Source organism: Phacochoerus africanus, chromosome 2 (genome assembly GCF_016906955.1).
Source record: "Phacochoerus africanus isolate WHEZ1 chromosome 2, ROS_Pafr_v1, whole genome shotgun sequence".
Taxonomy (NCBI): domain Eukaryota; kingdom Metazoa; phylum Chordata; class Mammalia; order Artiodactyla; family Suidae; genus Phacochoerus; species Phacochoerus africanus.
In genome coordinates, this window is record NC_062545.1 from 145,077,239 (window position 1) to 145,104,741 (window position 27,503).

The window sequence follows — 27,503 nt, forward strand, 5'->3', positions numbered from 1 at the left end:
GTTCTGAACCCACTGAGCCAAAACGGGAATTCCTTGTTCTTCTATAACAATGCCTGCAGGAGGTCATTTTCCAAAATAGCCTTTATGGTGGAAGCTTCAATTTCCAGACCTGGTGAAAAAGAACATATCTGTGATGGGAGACTCATCCCCTGAAGGAAGTGTTAGGAGGAAGGTGTGTATGGTCTGGGGGAGGGGAGGGGTAAGGAAGCTCCTGCTTTAAGGCAAGAAACCTGAAAACTATCTCTGCAAACAAGAGTGGATGGTGTCTGCCTGTGGTGGGTTCAATCATTCACACCTTCATTTGTTGATGTGTGGCCAGATCTCCACTGGTGAGGGGTGGTTCTAAGGAGGGTAAACACAGATTCTGCCCTCAGGATGCTTACTCTCTGCTAACTAGCTAGAAAGAGCACATAAAGGACCCAGGAGACAGCCAGCTTTGCTCTGAGCTATGAGATGAAATTGAGGGCAGAAGGCGGGGCTGCCTGCTGGAGAGAGGGGGTTCTGGGAGAGAGAGAGAGAGAGAGAGAGAGAGAGTGTGTGTGTGTGTGTGTGTGGTGTGTGTGGTTGTAGGGGGGTGTGCATATGGCAGGTGGTGGGTGTATATGGTTTAGTGTATGTGGTGTGTGTATGTGTGATGTGTATGGTGTACACATATGGGTGTGTGGATATGGCATGGGATGTGTGTGGGTGTGTGGTGTTGAGTATGTATATGTGTTTGTGTGTGGTGTGTGTGTATGGTTTAGAGCATGTGGTATGTCTGTGGTGTAATGTAGGTGGCGGGTGTGTGGATGTGGTGTGAGGTTATGTGTGTTTACTTGTGGAATGTGGTGTGTGTTGGTGGTGAGGTGGGAGGTGGCTGCAGGCTGCCTGGGAGCAGGAAGTTAAACAGACAGTTGCCACGGAGGAGATAAGTCCTGGAAAAGAATATGTGAAAAATCATCTAAAAGATTCCCCAAAAAGCTGTTAAAATCCACAAGTCAGGAGACCACAAAGCCCAAGTTCCCCAGTGTGTGGGTCACTCACTGGGCAGTCCAGGGCCTGTGACCTGACAGAAATGAGGGTGGGGAAGAGAGTCAGTCCCAGGAAGTGCTTGACCATCAGGAGCTTGAGGAGAGAAGGTCTTTCAGGAAGACAACACTGACACTCCCCCATGGAAACCACTTGATCTCGTAGCTAACCAGCAAATGCACTTTAATGCCCATGATCCATAAGCCAGCCCAGCAAGGTGATCCCTTCTCACCCCAACACTTGGAGGGCAGCACTTGCCCAGGTACCAGCCTGGTGGGAAGAAAACAACAGGGAGGCAATGGGGAAAACAGCTTTGGGTTTTGTTTGCAGGTTGTAATGAGACAGGAAATGACCTGACCAGGGAAGCTTAGCTGCGGGTTAATTTTAAAGAACACAGGACAGACAACAAGGACCTATGACACATGTTGGCAAAGGCAGCTTGAGCCAGGATCCCAAGACAAAGAAGAGAAAGATGGCATTATCAGCAGCATCATGCTCAGGGAACACAGGCAGGCACAGGGGAAGAAGGAGAGGTGGGTCTGAGCAGAGCAAAGGATGCTGGGTGCAGGCACACACAGCCAGCCCACTGCTCCCTGGAGCACCATTGGGTGCCCTAGCCTCCCTCATGCCATCTAACTGCAGGAGACAAAGGGAGTGGCACTTACCTGGAGGGAGATACTGGCAGTGCCCAGAAGAGTTCACCAACACGTTGGTGTGGAATGTGGCATCAAACCGCTCATCAGCACTGGAAATTGGAGAAGGACCAGTGAGCCAGCCCCGCCTGGAAGTGGGTTCCCCATACCCCTTAGGGCAGTTGTTCTCCCATGGCTCTGAGAGGGGCTGCTGCTTGCAGGGGGGGGTCGGCAGCTGCCCCACCTAGAGCTGACCTGGGGGGTCAGCCCAGAACACAGGGGGAAGGGGCCAAGTCCCACCTCCAATTCATAAGGACGCTGACTTTTTTCCATATGCATTGAACACAAAACTCTTAGCAAAAATGAAACCTGGAGACAACTGAGGAGGGAGGGCATGAGCAGAGGAGACATTTCAATTTTTCTGCATGAGGTAAAGAATAGATGGTATCACAGGGTCCCTCCATCAGCCCTGAGGGCAAGGTTTGGACCCACTGTTTTCAAGGCTCTATTTCCAGCCTCCGGAAGGGGCCCAAAGCCTGGCTGGTGCTTGACAAATCCATCTGGAAAAACTAGGGGATGCTAGTGCAGCCTAGGGGGTACCAGGCTCCAGAATTCTCCCTGACAGGAAGGAGCACAGGTGGAGACAGAAGAATCAGGGACCCATCTAGATGAACGCACCCCAGCCCCACCCTCTGCCTACAGCCAGCAGTTCCCAATCTGCTTAGAGGGGGAGGACACCACACAGGAAGGAAAAACAGTTAAGACCAAGAGCTATTATTATCTCTGTCTTTCATTTTCTGTGTTCTGACACTTTGACATCTGGGGTCTTGTTGACTGTCCCCACCTCTAACCCCACCCCAGGTCAGCCAATTCCTAGAGGTAGCAAACAACTTGCTCATATGCATGCAGCTCAAATGCAAACCAACCAATCCAGAGCCCACACCCCAACTATCTCCCTCATGGAGCTCTTACCCTCCCGGCCACCATCTACCCACCCTGACACCTCAGGGCCAGATTCCAGACAAAAGTGATGGTCTGCTCACCCTGCCTCAGTAGTGCCATTCCATAGAAATCACCATAAGGCTTTTGCCCACCTTCCCCCCTCATGCCATGTGCCTCCTGATCAACCCTGGTGCTTCCCTGAATGGCCCTGTATGGAGAGCATGCCTCCTGTTTCCAGAATTGTATGATCAAGAGTCATTTCTGTGTCTGCACCTTAACACTCCTGGTTAAAACATCCTTAAAATACCACCCTACATATGAATAAAAATGTAAACAGCCTCAAGAAAACGTGGGCAGCCAGTCAAGACGCCAGCACCTCGAATTAAGTTCCCCTCATTCCAGCAGCTGAAGGACCTCTGCTAAGGATTGCCCATGTCTGCAGAACCTCCAAAGCATCTCCTGTTCTAACATCCTCTAAATGGGAAAGTCACCATCAGGAGATTTGTGAGGATAGCCTTCAGTGTGACAGACACAATCAAGGACAGAGGCAAAAAAGATCCAAGAAGAAACAGTCAAGGAAAGGAATGAAAAATTACCTTTAAAAAAAGTAATACCCTCACACAAATTCAAGTGGATATGGCATCAAGAAAAATAAAGGACAATACAGAAGTTAAAAGGTGACATACAAAATACATTTTTATAAATGAGCAGGAGGTTTGGCTGATAAGAATTGCTGAGAGGAAGAACTCACTCCACAGAAGATAAACAGAAATTGAGGGGTGTGAGAAGGAGGGAGTCACTCAGAGAAATTCTACAGCTGAAAGAAACCACTTGGGCATGAAGGCAAAGAAGGGCATTTTTGGGGAGTTCCCTGGCAGTATAGCAGTTAGGATTCAGTGCTTTCATCACTGCAGCCTGGGTTCAACCCCTGGTCTGGGAACTGAGAGCCCACATCAATCCACTGCACACCATGGCAAAAAGAAAGGCATTTTCCAAGAACATGAAAGCCTCTGAGAGCTTGTTTCCTCTGTATATATTCTTGGTCATGGACTTGAGGATCAGCTCCAGAAAAATGAGAGTGAACACAAAGAAAGAAAAAATAAACCTTGCAACTACACTCGAAGATCCAGAAAAGCGATTTCATGATAAGATGTGCAGTGGGTTCTAGAAAAGGAGAGAAAGAAGAAGAGGACAAGATGGCGGAGGAGTAGGGGGACACACTCGCCATCTCCCACAAACACAACAAAAAAAGCACATCTACAGAATAAATGACTCGCACAGAACAGCAACCATTCGCTGGCAGAGGAACCTAAACTCCAATAATGGCAAGAAGTTCGTGACATTACTGGGCAGAACGGGAGAAAAGAGGAGAGTGAGAGAAGGTGAATCTGAGTGGGACGGGCGCTCCCGAAAGGGAACTGCGGAGGAGAAAGGGATCCCGCACCCTGGAAAGTCACCTACACGGGGGAAAGATCAAACGAACCGGAGGAATCTCCAGATGCAGAGAAGAGTGTAGCAGTAAGTTGGAGTACAGAAAAGCCGATCAAGAACTGAACGGACCATCTGAACTACAGGCACAGTCACCAAAAATTGAGACGCCTGGGTGGGGGCTGGGCACCGAGCGCTCGGCTCCAGAGGATAGTCCCCCACAACCGGCTGGGGGGCGGGGCGGAGCGGAAACTGCTTGGGAGGTCTAGAAACCATTTGATGGGGCAGAGACTGCCTGGGAGACTAGAAAACAAAGCTGTCGCAGAGGAAGGGAGAAATACTCTAGGGGCAGGGAAGTGGAAAGCCGCATCAGAGGGAACCTGGGAGAAGAGCCTGGTCTGTGCCCATGCTGGGGAGGGGAGAGAAGAAGGGGTGGGTCCCCATAAAATACCCCCTACGCCACAGCAAGCTTACAGGCCCGCTAGCTAGCTGAAAGCTGTGCTTCCCAGTGCATCCCCTCCCCCCACCCCACCACCCCCTGCGCTCTCGCTGAACCTGGGGCTGCCTGCCATCTGGGAGGGCTGGCCTCAACAATTGCCTGAAGCCTACCACCACAGGGGCTGTCCCTGCACAGGCCTGCTTGCCCTTTGGAGGGGCTACACTTCCGCAGAGCAGCACCAAACACCACCAGCCCCCGAGAAAAGGCCCGCAGCCCAGAAAAGCTAGAACAAGCCTAGCCAGGCCGTGAATAGATCTGCCTAATTCTCGGACGGTTTTTCTGAGTCCGGCTGCCCCAGGGAGGAGCCTCTTGGATTTCCAGCGGCCCTGCTACCCGCCCAGGCCACCAGGGGGTGCCAAGCTCTAGAGGATCGGCTGCATAGGACTGTCAGCTCCAGGCAGGACCCCCTGCAGCCCAGAAAAGCTGCAACAAGCTTGGCCAAGTTGGGAAAAGATCTCAGACAGTCTTTCTGAGTGGGGCTGCCATGGGGAGGAGCCTCTTGGGTTTCCAGTGGCCCTGCTACCCGCCCTAGCCCCCAGGGGGTTCCGAGACCTAGTGGATCAGCTGCATAGGACTGCCAGCTCCAGGCAGAACCCCTGCAGCCCAGAAAAGCTGCAACAAGCTTGGCCGAGCCGGGAAAAGATCTCAGATGGTCTTTCTGAGTCAGGCTGCCCTGGGGAGGAGCCTAATGGGGTTCCAGCGGCCCTGCTATCCGCCCAAGACCCCGGGGGTGCCCCACTCCCGCGGAATAGCTGCTCAGCACCACCAGCCCCCTGGAGGACCCCCTGCAGCCCACAAAAGCTGCAACAAGCTTGGCCAGACTGTGAAAAGATCTGCCTACATTCTCAGGCCAGCCTTCTGAGCTGGGCTGCCCTAGGGAAGAGCCTCTTAGGTTCTCAGTGACCCAGATAGCTGATCCAGCCCCCAGGGGGTGCTGCACTCCTGAAGAACAGCTGCCCAACACCGCCAACCCCCTGCAAGAACCCCACAGCCTAAAAACACCAGAGCAAGCTCTGCATGACCAAGTGAAATCTGCTACCATCGTGGTGTGGACCTCCCAGTCCTGTCTGCCCTCAGGAAGTCCTCCTTTGCTTCAAAGAAACACTGTTAGCCCCATCAACACTCCAGAAAAGCCACACTGCCTCAAAAAAGATTGACCAACAACGCCAGCCCTCAGGAAATATTCCACGGCAGTGACAAGGCAAACACTGCCCGATCACGGAGAGTACAAACGCCCTCAGGAGAAAGAAAACAGCAAGCCAGATGAAGAAGCTGAGAAACCACCCCCAGTCAAACCAACAGGAGAACTCACCTAAAACAGTCAACAATGAAACAGATCTCTGCAGTCTGACAGACCTGGACTTCAAAAGAGAAATAGTGAAAATACTGAAGGAATTAAGAGAAGATATGAACAGTAATGCAGATACCCTCAGAAAGGAACTAGAACATATAAGGAGGAGCCAAGAAAAACTAGAACATTCATTTGCAGAGATGCAAACGGAACTAAGGGCAGTAAAAACCAGAATGAATAATGCAGAAGAACGAGTCAGTGATATGGAAGACAGAATAATGGAAATCACTCAATCCAGTCAACAGACAGAAAACCGAATCAAAAAACTGGAAAGCAATATAAGAGACCTATGGGATAATATAAAGTGGGCCAATCTACGCATAATAGGAATTCCGGAAGGAGTAGAAAAAGATAAGGGGATGGAAGAAAAAGATAAGGGGATGTTGAAGAAATTATCGATGGAAACTTCCCAAATCTAAAGGATGCTGGGTTCAAGATACAAGAAGCACAGAGGGCTCCAAACAAACTGAACCCAAACAGACCCACACCAAGACACATCATAATAAAAATGGCAAAAGTTAGGGATAAAGAGAGGATCCTAAAGGCAGCAAGAGAAAAACAGAATGTTACCTACAAGGGAACCCCCATAAGAATATCAGCTGATTTCTCTACAGAAACACTACAGGCCAGGAGGGAATGGCAAGAGATATTTAAAGTGCTCAAAGGAAAAAATATGCAACCTAGACTACTCTATCCAGCAAGAATATCATTTAAAATAGAAGGGGAAATAAACATTTTTTCCAACAAACAAAAACTTAAAGAATACAGCAACACAAAACCTAGGTTAAAGGAAATATTGAAAGGGCTTCTCTAAACCAAAAAGAAAGGAAGGAAAGGGAAGAAAAAAGAATAGAAAAAAAAGAAGAAGAAGAGGAAGAACTAGGACTGAGGAAACCGCAATCAGAGAGCAGTCACTCAAATAAGCCAGCATACAGATTTAATCATGAACATGCTTCAAACAAAATAAAATTAAAATGAAAAAAATAAAAAAGAGTCATCAAAACCATAAAATGTGGGCAAGGGATGTTAGGAAGTAAATGACCCTTTTTGTTTGTATGTTTCTCTTCTTAATTTTCATATAGAAATGAAGTGTTTGAACTTACAGGACCATCAGGCTAAAACACACAATTATGGGAAGGGGTTAGCATACTTAAAAAACAGGGCAACCACAAGCCAAAACCAAATATTGCATTTGCAAAAAATGAAAAAAAAATACACTCAAGAAGAAGATAATAACAGGAGACCATCCAACCAAAAAAAAAAAAAGAAAAGAAAAGAAGAATGGAGAACCATAGAATCAACTGGAACACGAGGTTCAAATGGCAATAAATAATCATCTATCAATTATCACCTTAAATGTCAATGGACTGAACACCCCAATCAAAAGACACAGAGTGGCTGAGTGGGTAAAAAGGCAAAAACTTCACTATGCTGCCTACAAGAGACTCACCTTAGGACGAAAGATACATATAGATTGAAAGTGAAAGGGTGGGGGAAAATATTTCATGCCAATAGACATGACAGAAAAGCAGGAGTCGCAACACTCATATCAGACAAAATAGACTTTAAAACAAAAGACATAAAGAAAGACAAAGAAGGACACTACTTAAGGATTAAGGGATCCATCCAAGGAGAGGATGTTACTATCGTCAACATATATGCCCCAAATACAAGAGCACCCAGATACATACAACAAATATTAACAGACATAAAGGGAGATATGGATGAGAATACAATCATAGTAGGAGACCTTAATACCCCCCTCACATCAATGGACAGATCCTCTAGACAGAAAACCAATAAAGCAACAGAGATCCTAAAGGAAACAATAGAAAAGTTAGACTTCATTGACATCTTCAGGACACTACATCCAAAAAAAGCAGAATACACATTCTTCTCAAACGCTCATGGAACATTCCCAAGAATTGACCACATATTGGGACACAAAGCTAATCTCAATAAATTTAGGAGCATACAAATTATCTCAAGTATCTTCTCTGACCACAATGCCATGAAATTAGAAACCAACCATGGGAAAAGGAAAGAGAAAAAACCTACTGCATGGAGACTAAACAACATGTTACTAAAAAACCAATGGGTCAATGAGGAAATCAAGAAGGAAATTAAAAACTACCTTGAAACAAATGATAATGAAGACACAACCACTCAAAATCTATGGGATGCTGCGAAAGCAGTGCTCAGAGGGAAATTTATAGCAATACAGGCCTTTCTCAAAAAAGAAGAAAGATCCCAAATGGACAACTTAACCCTCCACCTAAATGAATTAGAAAAAGAAGAACAAAAAAGTCCTAAAGTCAGCAGAAGGAAGGAAATTATAAAGATCAAAGAAGAAATCAATAAAATAGAGATTCAAAAAACAATAGAGAAAGTTAATAAAACCAAGAGCTGGTTCTTTGAAAAGGTAAACAAAATTGACAAACCCCTGGCCAGACTCACTAAAAAGAGGAGAGAAAGAACCTAAATCACCAAAATTATAAATGAAAAAGGAGAAATCACAATGGATACAGCAGAAATACAAAAAACCATAAGAGAATACTATGAACAACTATATGGCAACAAGTTTGACAATCTGGAAGGAATGGACAATTTTCTAGAATCTTACAGCCTGCCAAAACTGAATCAAGTAGAAACAGACCAACTGAACAGACCGGTCACTAGAAATGAAATGGAAGAGGTCATAAAATCACTCCCTACAAATAAAAGTCCAGGACCAGATGGCTTCACAGGTGAATTTTATCAAACATATAAAGAGGAACTGGTGCCCATCCTCCTGAAACTCTTTCAAAAGGTTGAAGAAGAAGGAATACTCTCAAAGACATTCTATGATGCCACCATCACCCTCATTCCAAAACCAGACAGAGATACCACCAAAAAAGAAAACTATCGCCCAATATCATTGATGAATATAGATGCAAAAATCCTCAACAAAATCTCAGCCAACCGAATCCAACAACATACCAAAAAATTATACACCATGACCATTTTGGGTTCATCCCAGGTTCACAAGGATGGTTGAACATACGCAAATCAATCAGCATCATACACCACATTAACAAAAAAAAAGTCAAAAATCGTATGATCATCTCAACAAACGCAGAAAAAGCATTTGACAAAGTCCAACATCCATTCATGATCAAGACCCTCGCCAAAGTGGGTATAGAGGGAACATTCCTGAATATAATCAAAGCCATTTATGATAAACCCACAGCAAATATAATACTCAATGGGGAAATACTGAAAGCCTTCTCACTCAAATCGGGAACAAGACAGGGATGCCCACTCTCACCACTGCTCTTCAACATCGTTTTGGAAGTCCTAGCCACAGCAATTAGACAAACCAAAGAAATCAAAGGCATCCATATAGGAAGAGAAGAGATCAAACTGTCACTGTATGCAGATGGCATGATACTATACACAGAAAACCCGAAGGACTCAACCCCAAAACTACTTGAAGTGATTAACAAATTCAGCAAAGTAGCAGGCTATAAGATGAACATTCAGAAGTCAGTTGCATTTCTGTATACCAGCAATGAACTATTAGAAAAGGAATACAAAAATACGATACCTTTTAAAATTGCACCTCACAAAATCAAATACCTCGGAATACACCTGACCAAGGAGGTAAAGGACCTATATGCAGAGAACTATAAAACTTTAATCAAAGAAATCAAAGAAGATGGAAAGAAATGGAAAGATATTCCATGTTCCTGGATTGGGAAAATCAATATTGTAAAAAGGGCCATACTACCCAAAGCAATCTACAAATTCAATGCAATCCCTATCAAATTACCCAGGACATTTTTCACACAACTAGAACAAACAATCCAAACATTTATATGGAACCACAAAAGACCCAGAATCGCCAAAGCAATCCTGAGAAACAAAAACCAAGCAGGAGGCATCACTCTCCCAGACTTCAAGAAATACTACAGAGCCACAGTCATCAAAACAGTGTGGTACTGGTACCAAAACAGACAGACAGACCAATGGAACAGAATAGAGAATCCGGAAATAAACCCTGACACCTATGGTCAATTAATCTTTGACAAGGGAGGCAAGAACATCAAATGGGAAAAAGAAAGCCTATTCAGCAAGCATTGCTGGGAAACCTGGACAGCTGCATGCAAAGCAATGAGACTAGAACACACCCTCACACCATGCACAAAAATAAACTCAAAATGGATGAAAGACTTAAATATACGACAGGACACCATCAAACTCCTAGAAGAAAACATAGGCAAAACACTCTCTGACATCAACATCATGAATATTTTCTCAGGTCAGTCTCCCAAAGCAATCGAAATTAGAGCAAAAATAAACCCATGGGACCTCATCAAACTGAAAAGCTTTTGCACAGCAAAGGAAACCAAAAAGAAAACACAAAGACAACTTACAGAATGTGAGAAAACAGTTTCAAATGATGCAACCGACAAGGGCTTAATCTCTAGAATATATAAACAACTTATACAACCCAGCAGCAAAAAAGCCAATCAATCAATGGAAAAACGGGCAAAAGACCTGAATAGACTGTTCTCCAAAGAAGATATACAGATGGCCAACAAACACATGAAAAAATGCTCAACATCGCTGATTATAAGAGAAATGCAAATCAAAACTACCATGAGATATCACCTCACACCAGTCAGAATGGCCATCATTAATAAATCCACAAATAACAAGTGCTGGAGGGGCTGTGGAGAAAAGGGAACCCTCCTGCACTGTTGGTGGGAATGTCAACTGGTACAGCCACTATGGAGAACAGTTTGGAGATACCTTAGAAATCTATACATAGAACTTCCATATGACCCTGCAATCCCACTCTTGGGCATATATCCGGACAAAACTCTACTTCAAAGAGACACGTGCACCCGCATGTTCATTGCAGCACTATTCACAATAGCCAGGACATGGAAACAACCCAAATGTCCATCGACAGAGGATTGGATTCAGAAGAAGTGGTATATATACACAATGGAATACTACTCAGCCATAAAAAAGTACGACATAATGCCATCTGCAGCAACATGGATGGAGCTAGAGAATCTCATACTGAGTGAAATAAGCCAGAAAGACAAAGACAAATACCATATGATATCACTTATAACTGGAATCTAATATCCAGCACAAATGAACATCTCCTCAGAAAAGAAAATCATGGACTTGGAGAAGACTTGTGGCTGCCTGAGGGGAGGGGGAGGGAGTGGGAGGGATCGGGAGTTTGGGCTTATCAGACACAACTTAGAATAGATTTACAAGGAGATCTTGCTGAATAGCATTGAGAATTTTGTCTAGATACTCATGTTGCAACAGAAGAAAGGGTGGGGGAAAAAATGCAATTGTAATGTATACATGTAAGGATAACCTGACCCCCTTGCTGTACAGTGGAAAAATAAAAAAAAAATTATAAAAAAAAAAAGAAAAGGAGAGGAAGAGTCCAAACTATAGCCAGATATGAGGAGGCCTCTGGAGATAGTGAAGTGGATTCGGAACAATGAGAAGGAATACCACACTAGAAAACACCATGGATTTGATTAAGGATGCAATGTTTTTTAAACCTTTTAATTTAAAAAAAAGACACCAGAACTTTCTGGAAAAAAAAATTGTCCAAGGAAGTCAGGGTTTGAATAGGAAACAAAAATGTAATGAAGGAAGGAAAGGAGACTGGGCTATCATGAAAGGAGAATCTGGAGTTCCCGTAGTGGCTCAGCAGAAATGAATCTGATTAGTATCCATGAGGATGCAGATTTGATCCCTGGCCTCACTCAGTTGGTTAAGGATCCAGCGTTTCTGTGAGCTGTGGCATAGGTCACAGGTGTGGCTCGGATCTGGCGTTGCTATGGCTGTGGTACAGGTCGGCAGTTACAGCTCCAATTTGACCCCTAGCCTGGGAACCTCCATGTGTCACGGGGTGGCCTAAAAAGACAAAAAAAAATTAAAAATTAAAAAAATAAAACAAAAGTAGAATAGCTGAGATGAAAAAGGACATGTCCACCCCCTCACTTCCAAACACACTCTGGGAGAGAGAGGAGGAGGGAGACTCAAGATGTAAATATTCTTAGCTTGACTGCATCTGTCCCCAGTTGTCCTAATCAGACACCAACAGTAACTGTGCACCAAAAAGCTGAGAATATGGACCTCCACAAACCCTGGATTTTACCCTGCTTTTTTAAATTAGGTTCTCTGGACCCAGAGATTCTGTGGGGGTTTCTTGCAAGTGTTTGACTTCAACGTTTTCTTTTTTTCAAAATGCTAGTGAAAGTCCAAACATACTCGAATGCCTGTTCATGAATTTTTAACTCTCCAGACATTACCAATGGGTTAATTTCTGGGGCTTATTTAACTAATTTTCTGGTGGAAGTGAAGCTGAAACTCCTCCTGCCATGAATATCCATGTATATGGAACTTGGAAAAGAGTCACAGGTAAGATTTCAATTTTGCATTATTATTCTTTTAAAAAAAACCTTCACAGTTGATCCTACAATTCCAGCATAGAACCTGCATCTGCCTTGGTACCTGTCCCAGGCTCTGTGTCAGCCTAAACAGAGAGCATGGTGCAATGCATGCATAGTTTTGCTTATTTTAAACTTGGATGTCTGCTTGTCTGATTTTCAAATTTATAATAAAGACTGTGGGCATCTGTTAGTGATTCAATTCTGGAAGAGAAAAACATTCCGACAGCTCTTTCTCCATGGCTTTGGATCAACTTAATTGAAGAGACTCCTGAGATCCCAAAGGGTAGAAACAATATAAAAATCTGTTACCTTTAGCAACAGCTTACCTATGCGATTTAGTGATTTCTGAATATGGTTCAACCAAAATAGAATATTGAGGTAAGTGGAACTGTAACACTGTCCTCATTATCAAAATTCAAATTTCATATTCATTGTAGAAGTTTTAGGGTTCTTTCCCATAGGCAAATTGATTATCTATGTAAATGATATAAAAGTTAATTCTAGTAATAACTATGTGCTAATACCACTTCATCTGTTTGGAGCATCAGGGTTTGAGATAAGGCTTTGGTTTTTTTTTTTTTTTTTTTTGCGGGGGGTGTTGACCACACCTGCGGCATGTGGAAGTTCCAGGGCCAGGGACTGAACCCGTGCCATAGCAGTGACACCACCAGATCCTTAACCCACTGGGCCACCATGGAACTTGAGATAAGTTTGTTTGAAGGGGGGTTCTGTTGCTAAAAAAAGAGTCTGGAAACAGGCAAGGGATGAAGTCAGTGTGATGCATGAGTGACCAAAACCACTGCAAGGAGCAGCCAGGTGACAGTATCAGACTTTTTAACCACACACAGTGATCTTGAGCCCCTGTCACAGAAACCTTATAGCCAGCAGATACAGACAACCCCAGAGGCTGGAGTGGGTCCACAGAATTCAGCTCACTCTTTGCTCTGCTCTGATGTGCATCTGAAACCTTCTGTATTACACTGTTAGAAAACAGAGGAATATATATTTGACTAATGTAAGACAGAGTTTTTGAAGAAACTGCCATGAGGCCCCTTCACTTAACTCAAAAGCTCTTCTCTCCTGCTGCCTCGTCCAGCCAGTGATGGATGGATGCGCTTGCACTTGGAGTAAGAGAACTCTGGTGCCCCACCCCACTGCCGCCACCACCACCACAGATGGGATGAAAGCGCAGGGGAGCCTAGGCCACTGAGAAGTGTCTATGGATAGGAGGGATATTTCACCCCAAAACTGAAGGTGCAGGTCCAAGGTCATTAGTTAGGTAGTCAGAGTGGAGGATACACAGAAGGCCCCTAAGGAGGGTCAAAAGGCACACAGATGGAAAGGAAGGTCCCTGGCAGAGAGTGAGTCAGATCACACACCTGGAGATAGTCTAGACCATGGAAGGGTGCATCAAAGTGGGGTCTTCCTGGAGCAGAGGTAAGTGAGACATTGCCCCCAGCAGTAAGGCTTAAAGCAAACCCCTGGTGGCTGTGCCATGGGACCCATGGACCCATCCTTAGGGGATTACAAATTTTGCTTCCAGACATCAGTGGCAGCATAGGCAGAGTGCAAGGGGCAGAGGTGAAGCATGGGGGTCTAAGACTGTCTCCTCCTCCCCATCTCCAGGATCTGCACAGTGCCTGAGCCTGACCCTGACCCTGGCTCCTGGCTGTGGAAACAGAGTCCTCCAATCCCAGCTCAGCACAGCCTCTGCTCAGATCGCCCTGCAGCACTGACCAACCTGAAGCCAGGGAAGAGAAAGTGACCATCCCAGCTATACAGATGGAGTCACCTGAGCCCCGAGACAAGCTGTCAGCTCTCTGAGAGAGAACAGTGCCACCAGCCACCCAGAAAGAAGCACAGAAAGACCAGCAGAACGTGTGCTCACCAAGTAAGACTCTGCATCCATGCAATGTTGAAGGATGGAGAAAATCTCAGGTACCCTGTGTTGCTGCCAAGAAGACACACTGGGCTGGTGAGAACTATAATTATCAGGGTCTCATGTGCCATCAGACCCATTCCCTTTGAGCTCACATCATCCTTCTAAATGGGTCATATCACCAGTCTGGGCTTGTTCAAAAGTTTCTACCCCCTCAAAAAAAAAAAAAAATGGAAGAGCAGAAAAGACAAAAATGACCTTAATTGTTCTACCAAAAAAAAAAAAAATGAAATGATTATGTGATGAGGACAGAGGTGTCAGCTAATTCTACAGTGGTAGTCATACTGCAACATAAATTATGTATGTGTTTGTGTGTATCAAATCAACACATTTTATGCAGTAAATTTATATGATGTTTTATCTATAACAGTTATGCCTCAATAAAAATAACAAAATGTAAAATATTGGAAGAAAAAAAGTAAATGAAGGAGAAATTGGAAACCTATCTATCTCAAAAGATATCTCAAAACCAATCTATCTCAAAATGGATCTAAGTTGCCATTTATTTTAAATCTTTTAAGGAGGAAAAAAAGCCACCAATTACATGTTAAGACACCACTGATACCCATATTTAGAGGGAAAAGTCTATACAGAATAGATTAATTTTGTTTCAACAGAGAGTAGTAAATCCTTTATTTGGATAGTTGTGTCTTTGTGTTGTTGTTCTCATTTTTTTTTTTTTTTTTGGTTCACATCCATGGCATGTGGATGTTCCCAGGCTAAGGATCAAACCTGAGCAAGGGATAGTCTGATTCAGTTTTGCATTTTATTCTAAATTGCTAAGTACAGCAATGTGGCAAAGTCCATGACCAAAGTCTTGAGCAGAACTGAAATTCCATGGTCATTTCTACCTCCCAGAGACCCCAGGAGGCAGACACATGCAGGCATCAGCATGAGACTGGCAGAATAATCTATTCAAGATCCTGTCTTTAGCCACAAATTTACATGTCAATTTACATGGCATATAACATATATGTGATTATAACAACTGGATGTAACTGGATAGATTATAACAATGTTATACATAATATGGAATAATGTCTTTATTCCATTATAAATGTAATGGAATAAAGTCATTATAATAATGTCTTTATTCCATAATATGTCTTTTTAGGGCCACAACCGTGGTATATGGAGGTTCCCAGGCTAGGGGTATCGTTGGAGCTGTAGATGCCAGCCTAAGCCACAGCCACAGCAATGCCAGATCCGAGCTGCATCTGTGACCTACACCGCAGCTCACAGCAACGCCGGATCCTGAACGAGGCCAGGGATCAAACCCGCAACCTCATGGGGGTTTGATCAATCAAACCCTAGTCAGATTCATTTCTGCTGCACAATGATGGGAACTCCTAAATTTTGTTAAATTACATTTTCTAACTGTCTTTTGCAAGAGTAAAGAAATATATTCAATATTTTATACTTGTCCTGTAGCCAACGTGTTTTTTCTAGACAGTCTCTAAGGGTTTTTAACATAAAAAAGTTAAACTGTCTATGAATAATGGTAGTTTAGTTTATTTCTTTCTAATCCTTAATATTTTGTTATTTAAATTCATATCATTATTAAAATATATTTTAAATGAAAACAACAGGTATCTCTATTTTGGTCAACATATAGAAACTTGTAATGTTTAGGCATTAAATGTTCTTTTGGTTTTTACCAAGCATTTACCTTACATCAGATTAGATTAGTTTTCTTGTGTTTCACAAATGGGTGTTAAAAAATATCAATTGATTTTTTTTCAACTACCAAGATGATCATATGATTTTTTTCCTTCATTCTGTTAGTAGGATGAATTACATGAGTGAATTTTCTAAAGTTAAACAAAATTTGTATTTTTATTTAAAAACTAAATTTATTATTTATATTTAAATTTTGCTAGATTTAGTGAGTTAATACTTCAGTTAAGATTTATACACACGATCATAAATGATATTGTATGCTAGACAGAACTTGCCTGCAAAACACGCCTTTTCAAATTTTTTTTTTATTTTATAATTATTTTTATTTTTTTTATTTTTTCCATTATAGCTGGTTTACAGTGTTCTTTCAATTTTCTACTATACAGGAAGGTGACCCAGTTACACATACATGTATAAATTCTTTTTTCTCACATTATCATGCTCCATAATAAGTGGCTAGATATAGTTCCCAGTGCTACACAGCAGGATCTCATTGCTTATCCATCCAAATGCAATAGTTTGAATCTATTAACCACAGACTCCCAGTCCATCCCACTCCCTCCCCCTTGGCAACCACAAGACTCTTCTCCAAGTCCATGATTTTCTTTTCTGTGGAAAGGTTCACTTATGCCATATATTAGATTCCAGATATAAGTGATATATGGTATTTGTGTTTCTCTTTCTGACTTACTTCACTTAGTATGAAAGTCTCTAGTTCCATCCATGTTGCTGCAAATGGCATTATTTTGTTCCTTTTTATGGCTGAGTATTATTCCACTGTGTATATATACCACTTCTTCTTAATCCAATAATCTGTCAATGGACATTTAGGTTGTTTCCATGCCTTGGCTATTGTGAATAGTGCTGCAATGGACATGCAGGTATATGCGTCTTTTTCAAGCAAAGTTTTGTCCAGATATATGCCCAATAGTGGGATTGCTGGGTCATATGGTAGTTCTATGTATAGTTTTCTAAGGTACCTCCATACTGTTTTCCCTAGTGGTTGTACCAATTTACATTCCCACCAAGAGTGCAGGAGGGTTCCCTTTCTCCACACCCCCTCCAGCATTTGTTATTTGTGGACTTATTAATGATGGCCATTCTGGCTGGCGTGAGGTGGGACCTCATAGTAGTTTTGGCTTGCATTTCTCTAATAATCAGTGATGTGGAACAGTTTTTCATGTGTTTGTTGGCCATCTGTATATCTTCTTTGGAGAACAGTCTATTCAGGTCTTTTGCCCATTTTTCAGTTGGGTTGTTGGCTTTTTTGCTGTTGAGTTGTGTAAGTTGTTTGTATATTTTAGAAATTAAGCCCTTGTCAGTTGCATCATTTGAAACTATTTTCTCCCATTCTGTAAGTTTTCTTTTTGTTGTTTTTTAATGGTTTCCTTTGCTGTGCAAAAGCTTGTCAGTTTATTAGGTCCATTGGTTTATTTTTGCTTTCATTTAATCCAGACACCTATGGTCAATTAATCTTTAACAAAGGAGGCAAGAATATAAAATGGGAAAAAGAGAGTATTTTCAGAAAGTTTTGCTGGGAAAACTGGACAGCTGCATGTAAATCAGAGAAACTGGAACACACCCTCACACCATGCACAAAAATAAATTCAGAATGGCTTAAAGACTTAAATATAAGACAAGACACCACCAAACTCCTAGAAGAGAACATGGGCAAAACATTCTCTGACATCAAACTTACAAATGTTTTCTCAGGTCAGTCTCCCAAAGCATCAAATTTCTTTTTAAAAACACGTTGATTAAGAGAATGAAAATCAAGCTTCAGACTGGCAGAAAATATTTGAAAAAAAAGATGTATCTGACAAAGACTGCTACCTAAAATACACAAATAACTCTTAGCAATAAGAAAACAATCCAATCAAAAACTGGGCCAGGGATTTCCATTCAGAGCTCAGCGGTTTAATGAATCCAGCTAGGATCCATGAGGATGCAGGTTCGATCCCTAGTCTTGCTCAGTAGGTCAAGGATGTCTTTGCCATGAGCTGTGGTGTAGGTCACAGATGTGGCTCAGATTCCGCATTGCTGTGGCTGTGGTGTAGGCCGGCAGCTGCAGCTCTGATTGGACCCCTAGCCTGGGAACCTCCATATGCCTCAGGTGTGGCCCTAAAAAGCAAAAAAAAAAAAAAAAAAAAAAAAAAAAACTGGGCCAAGAGCCTTGAACAGACACCACCTCAACAAAGATATACAGATGGCAAATAAGCACAAGAAAAGATGCTCCACATCTGATGTTATTAGGAAATTGCATATTAAAAAGAACCATATAACACCACACATGTTAATAATGGCCAAAATCCAAAATGCTGACAATGTCACATACTGGTGAGGATATGGAGCAACAGGAACTCTCATTCGTTACTCACAGGAATGCAAAATGGAACATACACTTTGACAGTTTAGCAGCTTCTTACAAAAGTAAATATCCTCTTTGGGTAAACACAGTCTTTGGTGTTTACCCAAAGGAGTTGAAAACTTATGTCCAGATCAAACCCTGCACATAGATGTTTACAGCAGCTTTATTCATAATTGCCAAAGCCTGGAAGCAACCAAGATGTTCTTAAGTAGGTGAATAAATAAATAAACTTGGTATATCCACACAATGGAATGTTATTTAGCCTTAAGAAGAAATGAACTATTAATCCATGAAAAAACCTGGATGATGCTTAAATGCCTATTACTAAATGAAAGAAGTCAGTATGAGGGCTGCACATTGTATGATTCCAACTATACAACACCCTGAAACAGGCAAAACTATGGAAACAGTAAAGTTCAGTGTGTCCAGGAGTTAGGGGTAAAAACCACAGAACAAAGGAAGCACAGAGGATTTTCAAGGCAGTGAAACTACTCTGTATGCTGATATAACAGTGGATATGTGTCATTACACATCTGTCCACACCCACAGAATACACAACACCAAGAGTAAACCCTAGTATGAACTATGGACTTTGGGTGATAATTCTTTGTCAGTGTTGGCTCATCAATTGTAATAAATATACCCATTTTGTGGGGGTGTTCCTAGTGGGGGAGGCTATGCATGTCAGGGGAAGGAGTATATGAGTAATCTTTGAAACTTCTCAACTATGCTGTGAATCTAAAACTGCTCTTAAAGTATTTTAAAGGGATGGTGGGGGTGGGGTTATCTTGTCTGTTTTCTCTTTTGCCTAGAACTAGCTTACATCTTTCTAGGAAAAATAAATTCTGGCTAAATCTCCAAATTTATTGGCATAAAGTTGTCCACAATATTTTCATTATTTTAAAAATGCCATCTATGGTTATAAATTTCCTTTATACCTCATAAACATTTATTTGTTATCCTCTTTACTTTCTTGACAATTATTCTCTGAGATGTGTTGTTCATTTTATTAGTTCTTTTTCAACCAACTTATTCCTTCTAGATTTATCTTATTTTTCTCACTTAGTAAATTTCTACTCTTTCTTTATTCTTGCTTCTACATACTTAGAGGTTTTTTTTTTTTTCCTGACTTCTTGGGGTTGGTCATTAATTCACAAATTTTACCTTTTTTTCCCTTTTCACAGCCACATCTGCGGCATACGTTAGTTTCCAAGCTAGGGGTCCAATTGGAACTCTAGTTGCCAGCCTACACCACAGCAACACCAGATCCAGATCTGCACCACATCAGTTACCTATGCTGCAGCTTGAAGTAACGCCGGATCCTTAACCCACTGAGCAAGGCCAAGGATCGAACCCACATTCTCCCAGAGACTATGTTAGGTCCTTAACCAGATGAACCACAATGGGAACTCCCAACTTTTACTTTTTAAATCTTGTCTAATGAAACCATTTAAAGCTATGTATTTCCCCATACACACATGCACTCCATACACACATACTAAATTCTTTAAAGTTCACCTTTGAATACTTAATTCTTCAGATATGCATTTTTAGTATAACAAAGACACATTTCTCTGTGTCTATCTGTATTTGCTTCTCTATATTAGATGAGGCTTGTTAAGAGTTCTATATCCTTACTACTTTTTTTTCCTTTGTGAAGAATCAATACTAAAAAAAAAAGTACATTAAAATCTTCTATAGTAATTATGGATTTATCTGCTTTTTTCATTTGTTTCAAAGCTATTGTATTAGATGCCTACATGTAAAATTTGCTAAATATTTTCACAAACTTGTTTCTTTTTTTATCATTATGCCTCGATCTTTAACTCTTTTTCCTTACAGTGTCACTGCAGGAGTGTTTGTGTTTGTGTGGGTGTTTTCCTGTTGTAAACAAAGCTATTCTCATTTTATCTTGATCCTGTTAGTTAGATACATCTCCTCCCCACCCAACTCATTTTGGTCTCTCAAGTATTTATGCTTTAATTCCATCCAAATGGTATATAGCTGGATTTTTAAATTTTTTATATACAGTTGGGGAAATCTCTGCCTTTTAAACTAACTGCCTAATTCCTTAGTTTTGTTTTTCACAATGCTTGGTTTTATTCCTACTATTTAATTCTGTGCTTCTCATTTTGTTGCCAAAACTCAGTCTCTGCCCATCAGTGCCGAATAGAAACAAGGAGACAGAGTTTTGGGTGAAGGAGAAAGAGAAAGAACTTATTGCTTTGGCAGGCAAAGGAGGCCACAGCAGGCTAATGCTTTAAAGACTGTGCCCTCCATTGGGAAGAACTGTGAGGAGATTTACAGTAAAAAGGAGAAAAAACAGGATTCTGAATAAGAATGAAGGTTGAGGGCAAATATGCATTCTTCTTTTTTAGGGGGACTCTAAGTCATCAAAGCTGGTGTCAGGAGATCTCGGGCATGACCATGATGGTGGTCTTGGGGGTTACTGCCTAGAATAACTATTCTTTCAAAAATAGAATAATTTCTATTTAGCAGAAATCAGAACAAACTAAGAAATCTCCTGAAAAACATCATATGCTAATAATCTTTAACCCACAGGCAATTGTGCTCAGGGTGCCTAATCTTTAGCTTATAGGTGACTGTGTTTAGGGTGCAATTAAGCCAGGGAGAAGCACAAGGAAGGACTCTAAGCTGTTCAGTTTGAAAGTGTTCATTTCTAAAAGAAGCATGAGGAATACAACTTTTCTCTTCGGTATATAAGATGCTATGTCATTATTTGTATCCCTGGGGAGGATCCCTCTAGGGAACCAGGATCCTGCCCCAAGGCTGTACTATTGTTGCTTGACTGTTCCTCCCTTGTCTCTGTACCCCCTCCCTTTCCTGATCAGCAACTGTCTGAACTTGCCCCTTGGAACTCAGAGGAGGCCATGGAGATTGAGTGAGGCCCATTTCCTAAAAACACAGAATGGGGGACACAGAAAGGCTTTTGTGCCCAGGAGCCCCACAGAGCCCTGCTCAGTTACCATTTCTCCCTCCTTTGACTGAAGTTCCCACCTTTCTTTAGGCTCCTGACATTTTCTCTATTCTTTTCCTACTCACTCCTTACCTGTCTGAAGTTTAAAAAAAAAATGGCAGTATTCCTGGCATGTGGAAGTTCCCAGGCCAGGGACTCAATCCAAGCTACAGCTGCAACCTACGTCACAGCTGCAACCTACGTCACAGCTGCAGTGATGCCAGGTCCTTAACACACTGCACCCAGCCAGGGATCAAACCTGTGCCTCTGCAGCAACCCAAGCTGCTACAGTTGGATTCTTATCCGACTGGGACACAGGGGGAACTCTGCTTCTGACAGTTATTCTTATATTTTTATTGTTAATTGATTGATTGGTTAATTTTTAGCAGCACCCATGGCAAGTGGAAGTTCCCGGGCCAGGGATCAAATTCACACCACAGCAGTGATCTGAGCCACAGCAGTGACCAATGCTGGATCCTTAATCCACTGAGCCACCACGGAAATCCTCCTACATTTTTAACGTGCAAATTTTACTCAAAGCTGGCAGTTCTATGCTAGGCCAGAGCAACTTAAGTACAACTAAGTGGTTTATCTACAAGTACCATTCAAATACTGCCTTTCATCTTACTATTTTCCAGCATTTTAATCTCACTTTGTTTTTACACCAAGTTCATCATTATTGTCAGATACATTCAAAATTACTTACACTTACCTGAATCCTTAACAATTGTTTTGTTCACCATTCCTTCTCATACCTTGTTTTGAGAATACATTATATTCTGGTAGTTTCTCTAATATTTTTATTTCTTACAGTTTCATTATGGAAGTTTAGTATGCAGAGTAACTTTAGTTTTTCTTTTCCTGAAAATGTCTCAATTTTTGCTCTGCACATAAAGAAGGGTTTAGCCAGAAAAGAATTATTGTTTGAGAATTCTTTTCTCCAAAACTTTAAAGTTACTCTTATTTTTTTCTGGCTTCTGCTGTTACCTCTAAAAGGCTTACATTCGGTCTGTCATCTCTTTGTAGCAAACTATCTTTTTTCTTTGATGATTTCCAGCATCTCTTTAGCTTTGGGTGTTCTGCAGCTATTAACACAGATACCTAGAGGCCCATTTCTTATTATCTATCTTTCCTCAGACTTCTTGTATCTCCTGAATCTGAGGATTTATGTTTTTCATCAATATAATTAAATTCTCATCCATTCTTTTGGAACATGGCTTCCGGAGAAAAAAGTCTCATATTTCACTGGAAAACTTCTTGCTCTCCAAGCACACAGCTCTGAGCTGGCCACACAATGCCTGTGACTATGTCTGAACTATTCAGAAGCTCTTTGTAAGCTGTAAGTGATAGATGTGTAAATTATGTGTTGTCTGGGGGTGATTTCACCAGCGGTGATTTGACTTCCTGTGCCCAGTAAATAAACATGTTTTATGTCCACTTGTAATTAATCTCAGCATTTCCTCACTTTGTATACAGTTGTCCTGGTTTGAATCTTCCTTTTACTGTCTCTAATATGTGCCTGGTTCCCTCACATCATAGGAGTAGAGTCAGTACTTTAACATGTGTTCATTTTGTAGACCTGTATCTGAATCACAATTTTACCTTCCCTCTGAAAAGCATCTCAACACTTCCTCCACATTCTTTCTGTTATTTCCTTCTATGATATCAGCAACTGCATGGGGGAGCAGCCACACCTGAAAGGAATTCAAAGGCCTCAGAAGGTTAGTGTGGAGCTTCTCCTGGGTGGGACTCACACATCCATATCTGCTTTCAGTGCAACCTTGGACACCCTAAGCTATTATTAGGATGATGACTCTATTTTTGACTTACTTGCAAAATTGGAATAATAACAGCACCCTTCTCAAAAAGGTGGTAAATATATTTAAAACATATGGACTGGGGCCTGATACATAGAAGCACCTGAGACATATGATATTCCTATAACTATTCTCCATTCTCTCATATTTTCTATCCACTTAGCTGGCTATGATTCGTGCAGGAAATTGCCTCTACTGCTTGGACTATGGCTCATCTGACAGCCAATGCTTCCATTGAGTTTTTTGGGGGTTTTTTGTACTTTTTAAATTAAAGTATAGTTGATTTACAATGTTGTGCCAATTTCTGCTGTACAGCAAAGTGACTCAGTTTTATATATATATACATGTATGTGTGTGTGTGTATACACACATATATATATATCCATTCTTTTTTAATATTATTTTCCATCATGTTCTGTCCCAGGATATTGGATATAGTTCCCTGTGCTATAAAGTAGGACCTCATTATTTATCCTTTCTAAATGTGGTAGTTTGCATCTACTAACCCCAAACTCCTAGTCTATCCCACATCCCGAGTTTTGTTTGTTTGTTTGTTTTTTAAGTTGAAGTGTAGTTGTTTTACAATGTGTTAGTTTCAAGTGTGCAGCAAAGGGATTCAGTTTTATACACACACACACACACACATTGTTTTTCAGATTCTTTCCTATTATAGGTTATCACAAGATACAGACTCTAGCTCCCTGCAAATTCAGTAGGTCCTTGTTGGCTATGTATTTTACATTCAGTAAGTAGTGTGTATCCGTTAATCCCAACCTCCTAATTTATCCCTCTCCCATCCCCTCTCCGTTTGGTAACCATATATTTGTTTTTTATGTCTGTGGGCCTATTTAAATTTTGTAGATAAGTTGAGTTTTTAATTTTGATGGCTGTATTTCTCACTTCCATTAATTTTGCTTATTTTTTTTCCAAAGGGTGTTTTTCTCTTTTCTTGCATTTTCCTTAATTGTGTTTAATTATTTAAACATTATGTGCTAGTTTCTACTATCTAAAGTTTAGATCCAGCTCTGCTGTTTGTTGTGTTTGGTGATATTTGCTCCAAATGAGCTGCTATTTCTTTACATGCTTTTTTGTAAGTTTAATTTTCAGCTCATCTTAGGCAGGGTAGTTGTTTCTGTGTGTGTTCTTTCACCTTTAATTGAGCTCCCTGTCACTGTCTACATGCCTTCACCCCAACTAGTCTTTGTAACATGCTACATCTAAGGCAGAGATAGAACTTAGGGGATACAGATACAGCCACAGTGCTGGGGAGTGTGGGGGACAAGGGAAGGAAAGAACACAGTCGTGTGGCTCTCTTCTCACAGCTTCCCAGCTCCGACTCCTGGATGCCAAATACTACACTATGGTTGTACTGTGTGTCAGGCTGCAGACAACTCATGGCTCAAACACTGATCGGCCACCCGTAGAGCCTGGACAGGATCCATATGCCCCAGACTGGGATGAATATTCAGTCTCTAAGCCCCTGGTGGTGACCCTGAGCTTCTCCCTGCACAGCCTGAAACAGACAAGCTTCCTCTTCACTTTTCTGCCCTGAGAAGGAGATGCACCCTAGCCCTCTGCTCAGAGAGGACAGCCTTTCCAAGGAGGCACAGCCCTTCAGGTCTGGGTAATAGGTCATGGCCCAGTCTCACTCCTTCCTCTGGGAGGGAGCAGTTTTTTTGACCCAGGCCAGTGCCTGGAGCTCCCAGGGCGCCATGTGGGGAAAGCATGGGCCTCCATCTTTCTGGTCTGTTCAGAGGCTCCACAGTGGCTCCAACATAGACGTAGGGGGACCTATTTCATGGATATGAATGAGTCCATGGAGTAAAAACAAAATTTCCATTCCTGAGCTGTGTATGTAACCTTTGATGCTCCTTCTGCTCCAGATCTATGAAACAAGGGGGAAGAAAGGAAGCTAGTCATCCTTGCCAGCAGAAGGGAAAGCACCCTGTCACTGCTGTCACTGGTTACCATGCCCACAAGGACTGTGAATCAGATGTGGAAACTCACTAGATGATGACTAGAATATACAAAGGGAAAGGTGCTGACTGTACCCCACCCATCTGCTTCAGTGACCTCTGACCTGGCATGCAAGCCACTTTGGGAATCTCCCACAAAAGTTGGGGCACCAAGCCCTTGCCTGAGGTTGGCAGTACATGGCTGAAAAGTGACCAGACTAATTTTTTAAGGGAGCTTTCCCTTTAGATTGAAGACGGTAAAGAAATTGATCAATATTAATCTGAATAAAAATAAAATTTTTATATTTAAATAAAATTTAAATAACCTAAACATATGCCTTCCAAAAATACCACTTGCTATGACAGTATAAATAAAATTTGAAAATGATAAAACAAAAATATTGTTTTCATCTTTAAGAAATTATTTTAACAATTTCCTGGAGTTCCTGTCATGGCTCAGTGGTTAATGAACCCGACTAGGATCCATGAGGATGCAGGTTTGATCCCTGGCCTCACTCAGTGGGTCAAGGATCCAGCGCTGCCATGAGCTGTGGTGTAGGTTGCAGGTGTGGCTTGGGTTTGGCTGTGGAGTAGGCCGGTAGCTGTAGCTCTGATTGGACCTCTAGCTTGGGAACCACCATATGTTGTGGGTGTGGCCCTAAAAAGCAAAAAAGAAAGAAGAAAAAAAAAAGAAATTAATGTAAAGAATTTCTGCCTAAAACTATATAAAGTATTTCCACAAAAAAAACTGAAGCAGGAAGGTTAATAATGAATTATAAAAACTAAACTTGGTTTAGATTAAGTGGAATGTGTCATCACATTCTCATTTTCTTTGTAAGTAAATAGGCTGATATAGCATATTTGGAAAGAAATTTCACAAAATATAATAAGAAGATTTAAGAATGTTACAGATTCCATTTTTGTTCTGGAAAAACATATAACATTAAAATAATTATAGTCACCAATATGTTTATTACCATTTTTGACAGAATAAAAATTAGATCAGACTTTCAGTTATGGATAGAGTAGACCTACTTTTACATGTTTTCTTGGACTGACCTGTATTCCCCTACCTCAAATTCATATGCTGAAGTCCTAACCCTCAGTGTCATTATACTTGGAAATAGGACTTTTAAGGAAGTAATTAAGGTGAAGTGCAGTCATAAGGATGCAGTCCTAATCCAATAGGAATGGTGGCCTTAAAAGAAAGGGAATGAATTCATATTCATATACTCTCTCTCTCCAACACTCTTCCATATAAGGACACAGTGAGAAGGCCACATCTATAAGCCAGGAAGAGAGCTTTCACCAGGAACCAAATTAGCTGGCTCCTCAGTCTTGGACTACTGCCTCCAGAACGTCAAGAGTTCTTGGAGTTCCCATTGTGGCTCAGTGAGTTACAAAACCAACTAGTATCCATAAGGATGTGGGTTTGATCCCTGGCCTTGCTCAGTGGGTTAAGGATCTGGTGTTGCCATGAGCTGCAGTGCAGGTCACAGATGTGGCTCAGTGGAGCTGGCAGCTGCAGCTCCGATTGGAAGCCTAGCCTGAAAATTTCCATATTCTGCAGGTGCTGTCCTAAAAAAGCAAAAGAAAAAAAAAAAATTCTTGGGAACAACACAGTATACAAATAAACAAGAGATAAAATATAACAGTTTGTGTCTTTGGAGCAGTCTCTTAGCTCTTGAAAGGCTGTCTTCCAGGATTAAGTCCTAAGAAAGTCCACAGAATATAATTCTAAAAAGTAAGCGTGTGTGTGTGTGTGTGTGTGTGTGTGTGCGTGTGTAAAATGATGGCCTGGTGATTCTTGCCCAAATAAATATCTACTTTAGTGAACAACAAAAACAAGCAAAACAAAACAAACAAATGCCTTGTATGGTATTTTATTAGGGCAGCACTATTACTGCCATTAACTATACCTAAAAAACATAATATATGAATAAGCATAAGGCAACTGTGCAAATGCAGAGAAGAAGGGAGAAGGACTGACGTGAGGTCCCAGGATTTTCCATTTGTCTCTTATTTAAACTGAGTACTGGAGATGCATCGACAGATTCAGAAAACAACAACAATGAAAAAAAAAAAAAAACAATAACGACAACCACCCTGAGAAAAGCCTTCTCTGTCCAGCCAAATGACCAGGACAGGGAAGCCAGGAAAACAGAAAACTTTTATATAATAGTTCTGCCTCAGCTAAACACCAAAGCAAAAAATCATACACTTACCACCAACACCATCAGCAGGGACCCAGGGAGCAGTCTAGGCTTCCAACCAAATTTCATGTACAAAGAAAACATTCTCCAAAAATCAAGAATGACTATACTATTATCAGATAAAGTACACTTTAGAGGAAAGAAAGTTATAAAAGACAGATAACATTTACATTTTGATAAAGGCTCCATATACCAAAAAGACACAGAAATCATACATTCTT

The 27,503-nt window shown here is 41.6% G+C and overlaps 1 protein-coding gene across 2 annotated transcripts in view; it reads right to left on the reverse strand.

The window, feature by feature from the left end:
* Positions 1–27,503, reverse strand: part of LOC125119627 (neuronal acetylcholine receptor subunit alpha-7) — a 139,127-nt gene that overhangs the window by 17,722 nt on the left and 93,902 nt on the right. For both annotated transcript variants that reach the window (XM_047766865.1, XM_047766866.1), the window contains exon 5: positions 1,674–1,753. In XM_047766865.1, the coding sequence (XP_047622821.1) occupies positions 1,674–1,753 (80 nt within the window). The remainder of the gene's footprint in view (positions 1–1,673; positions 1,754–27,503) is intronic.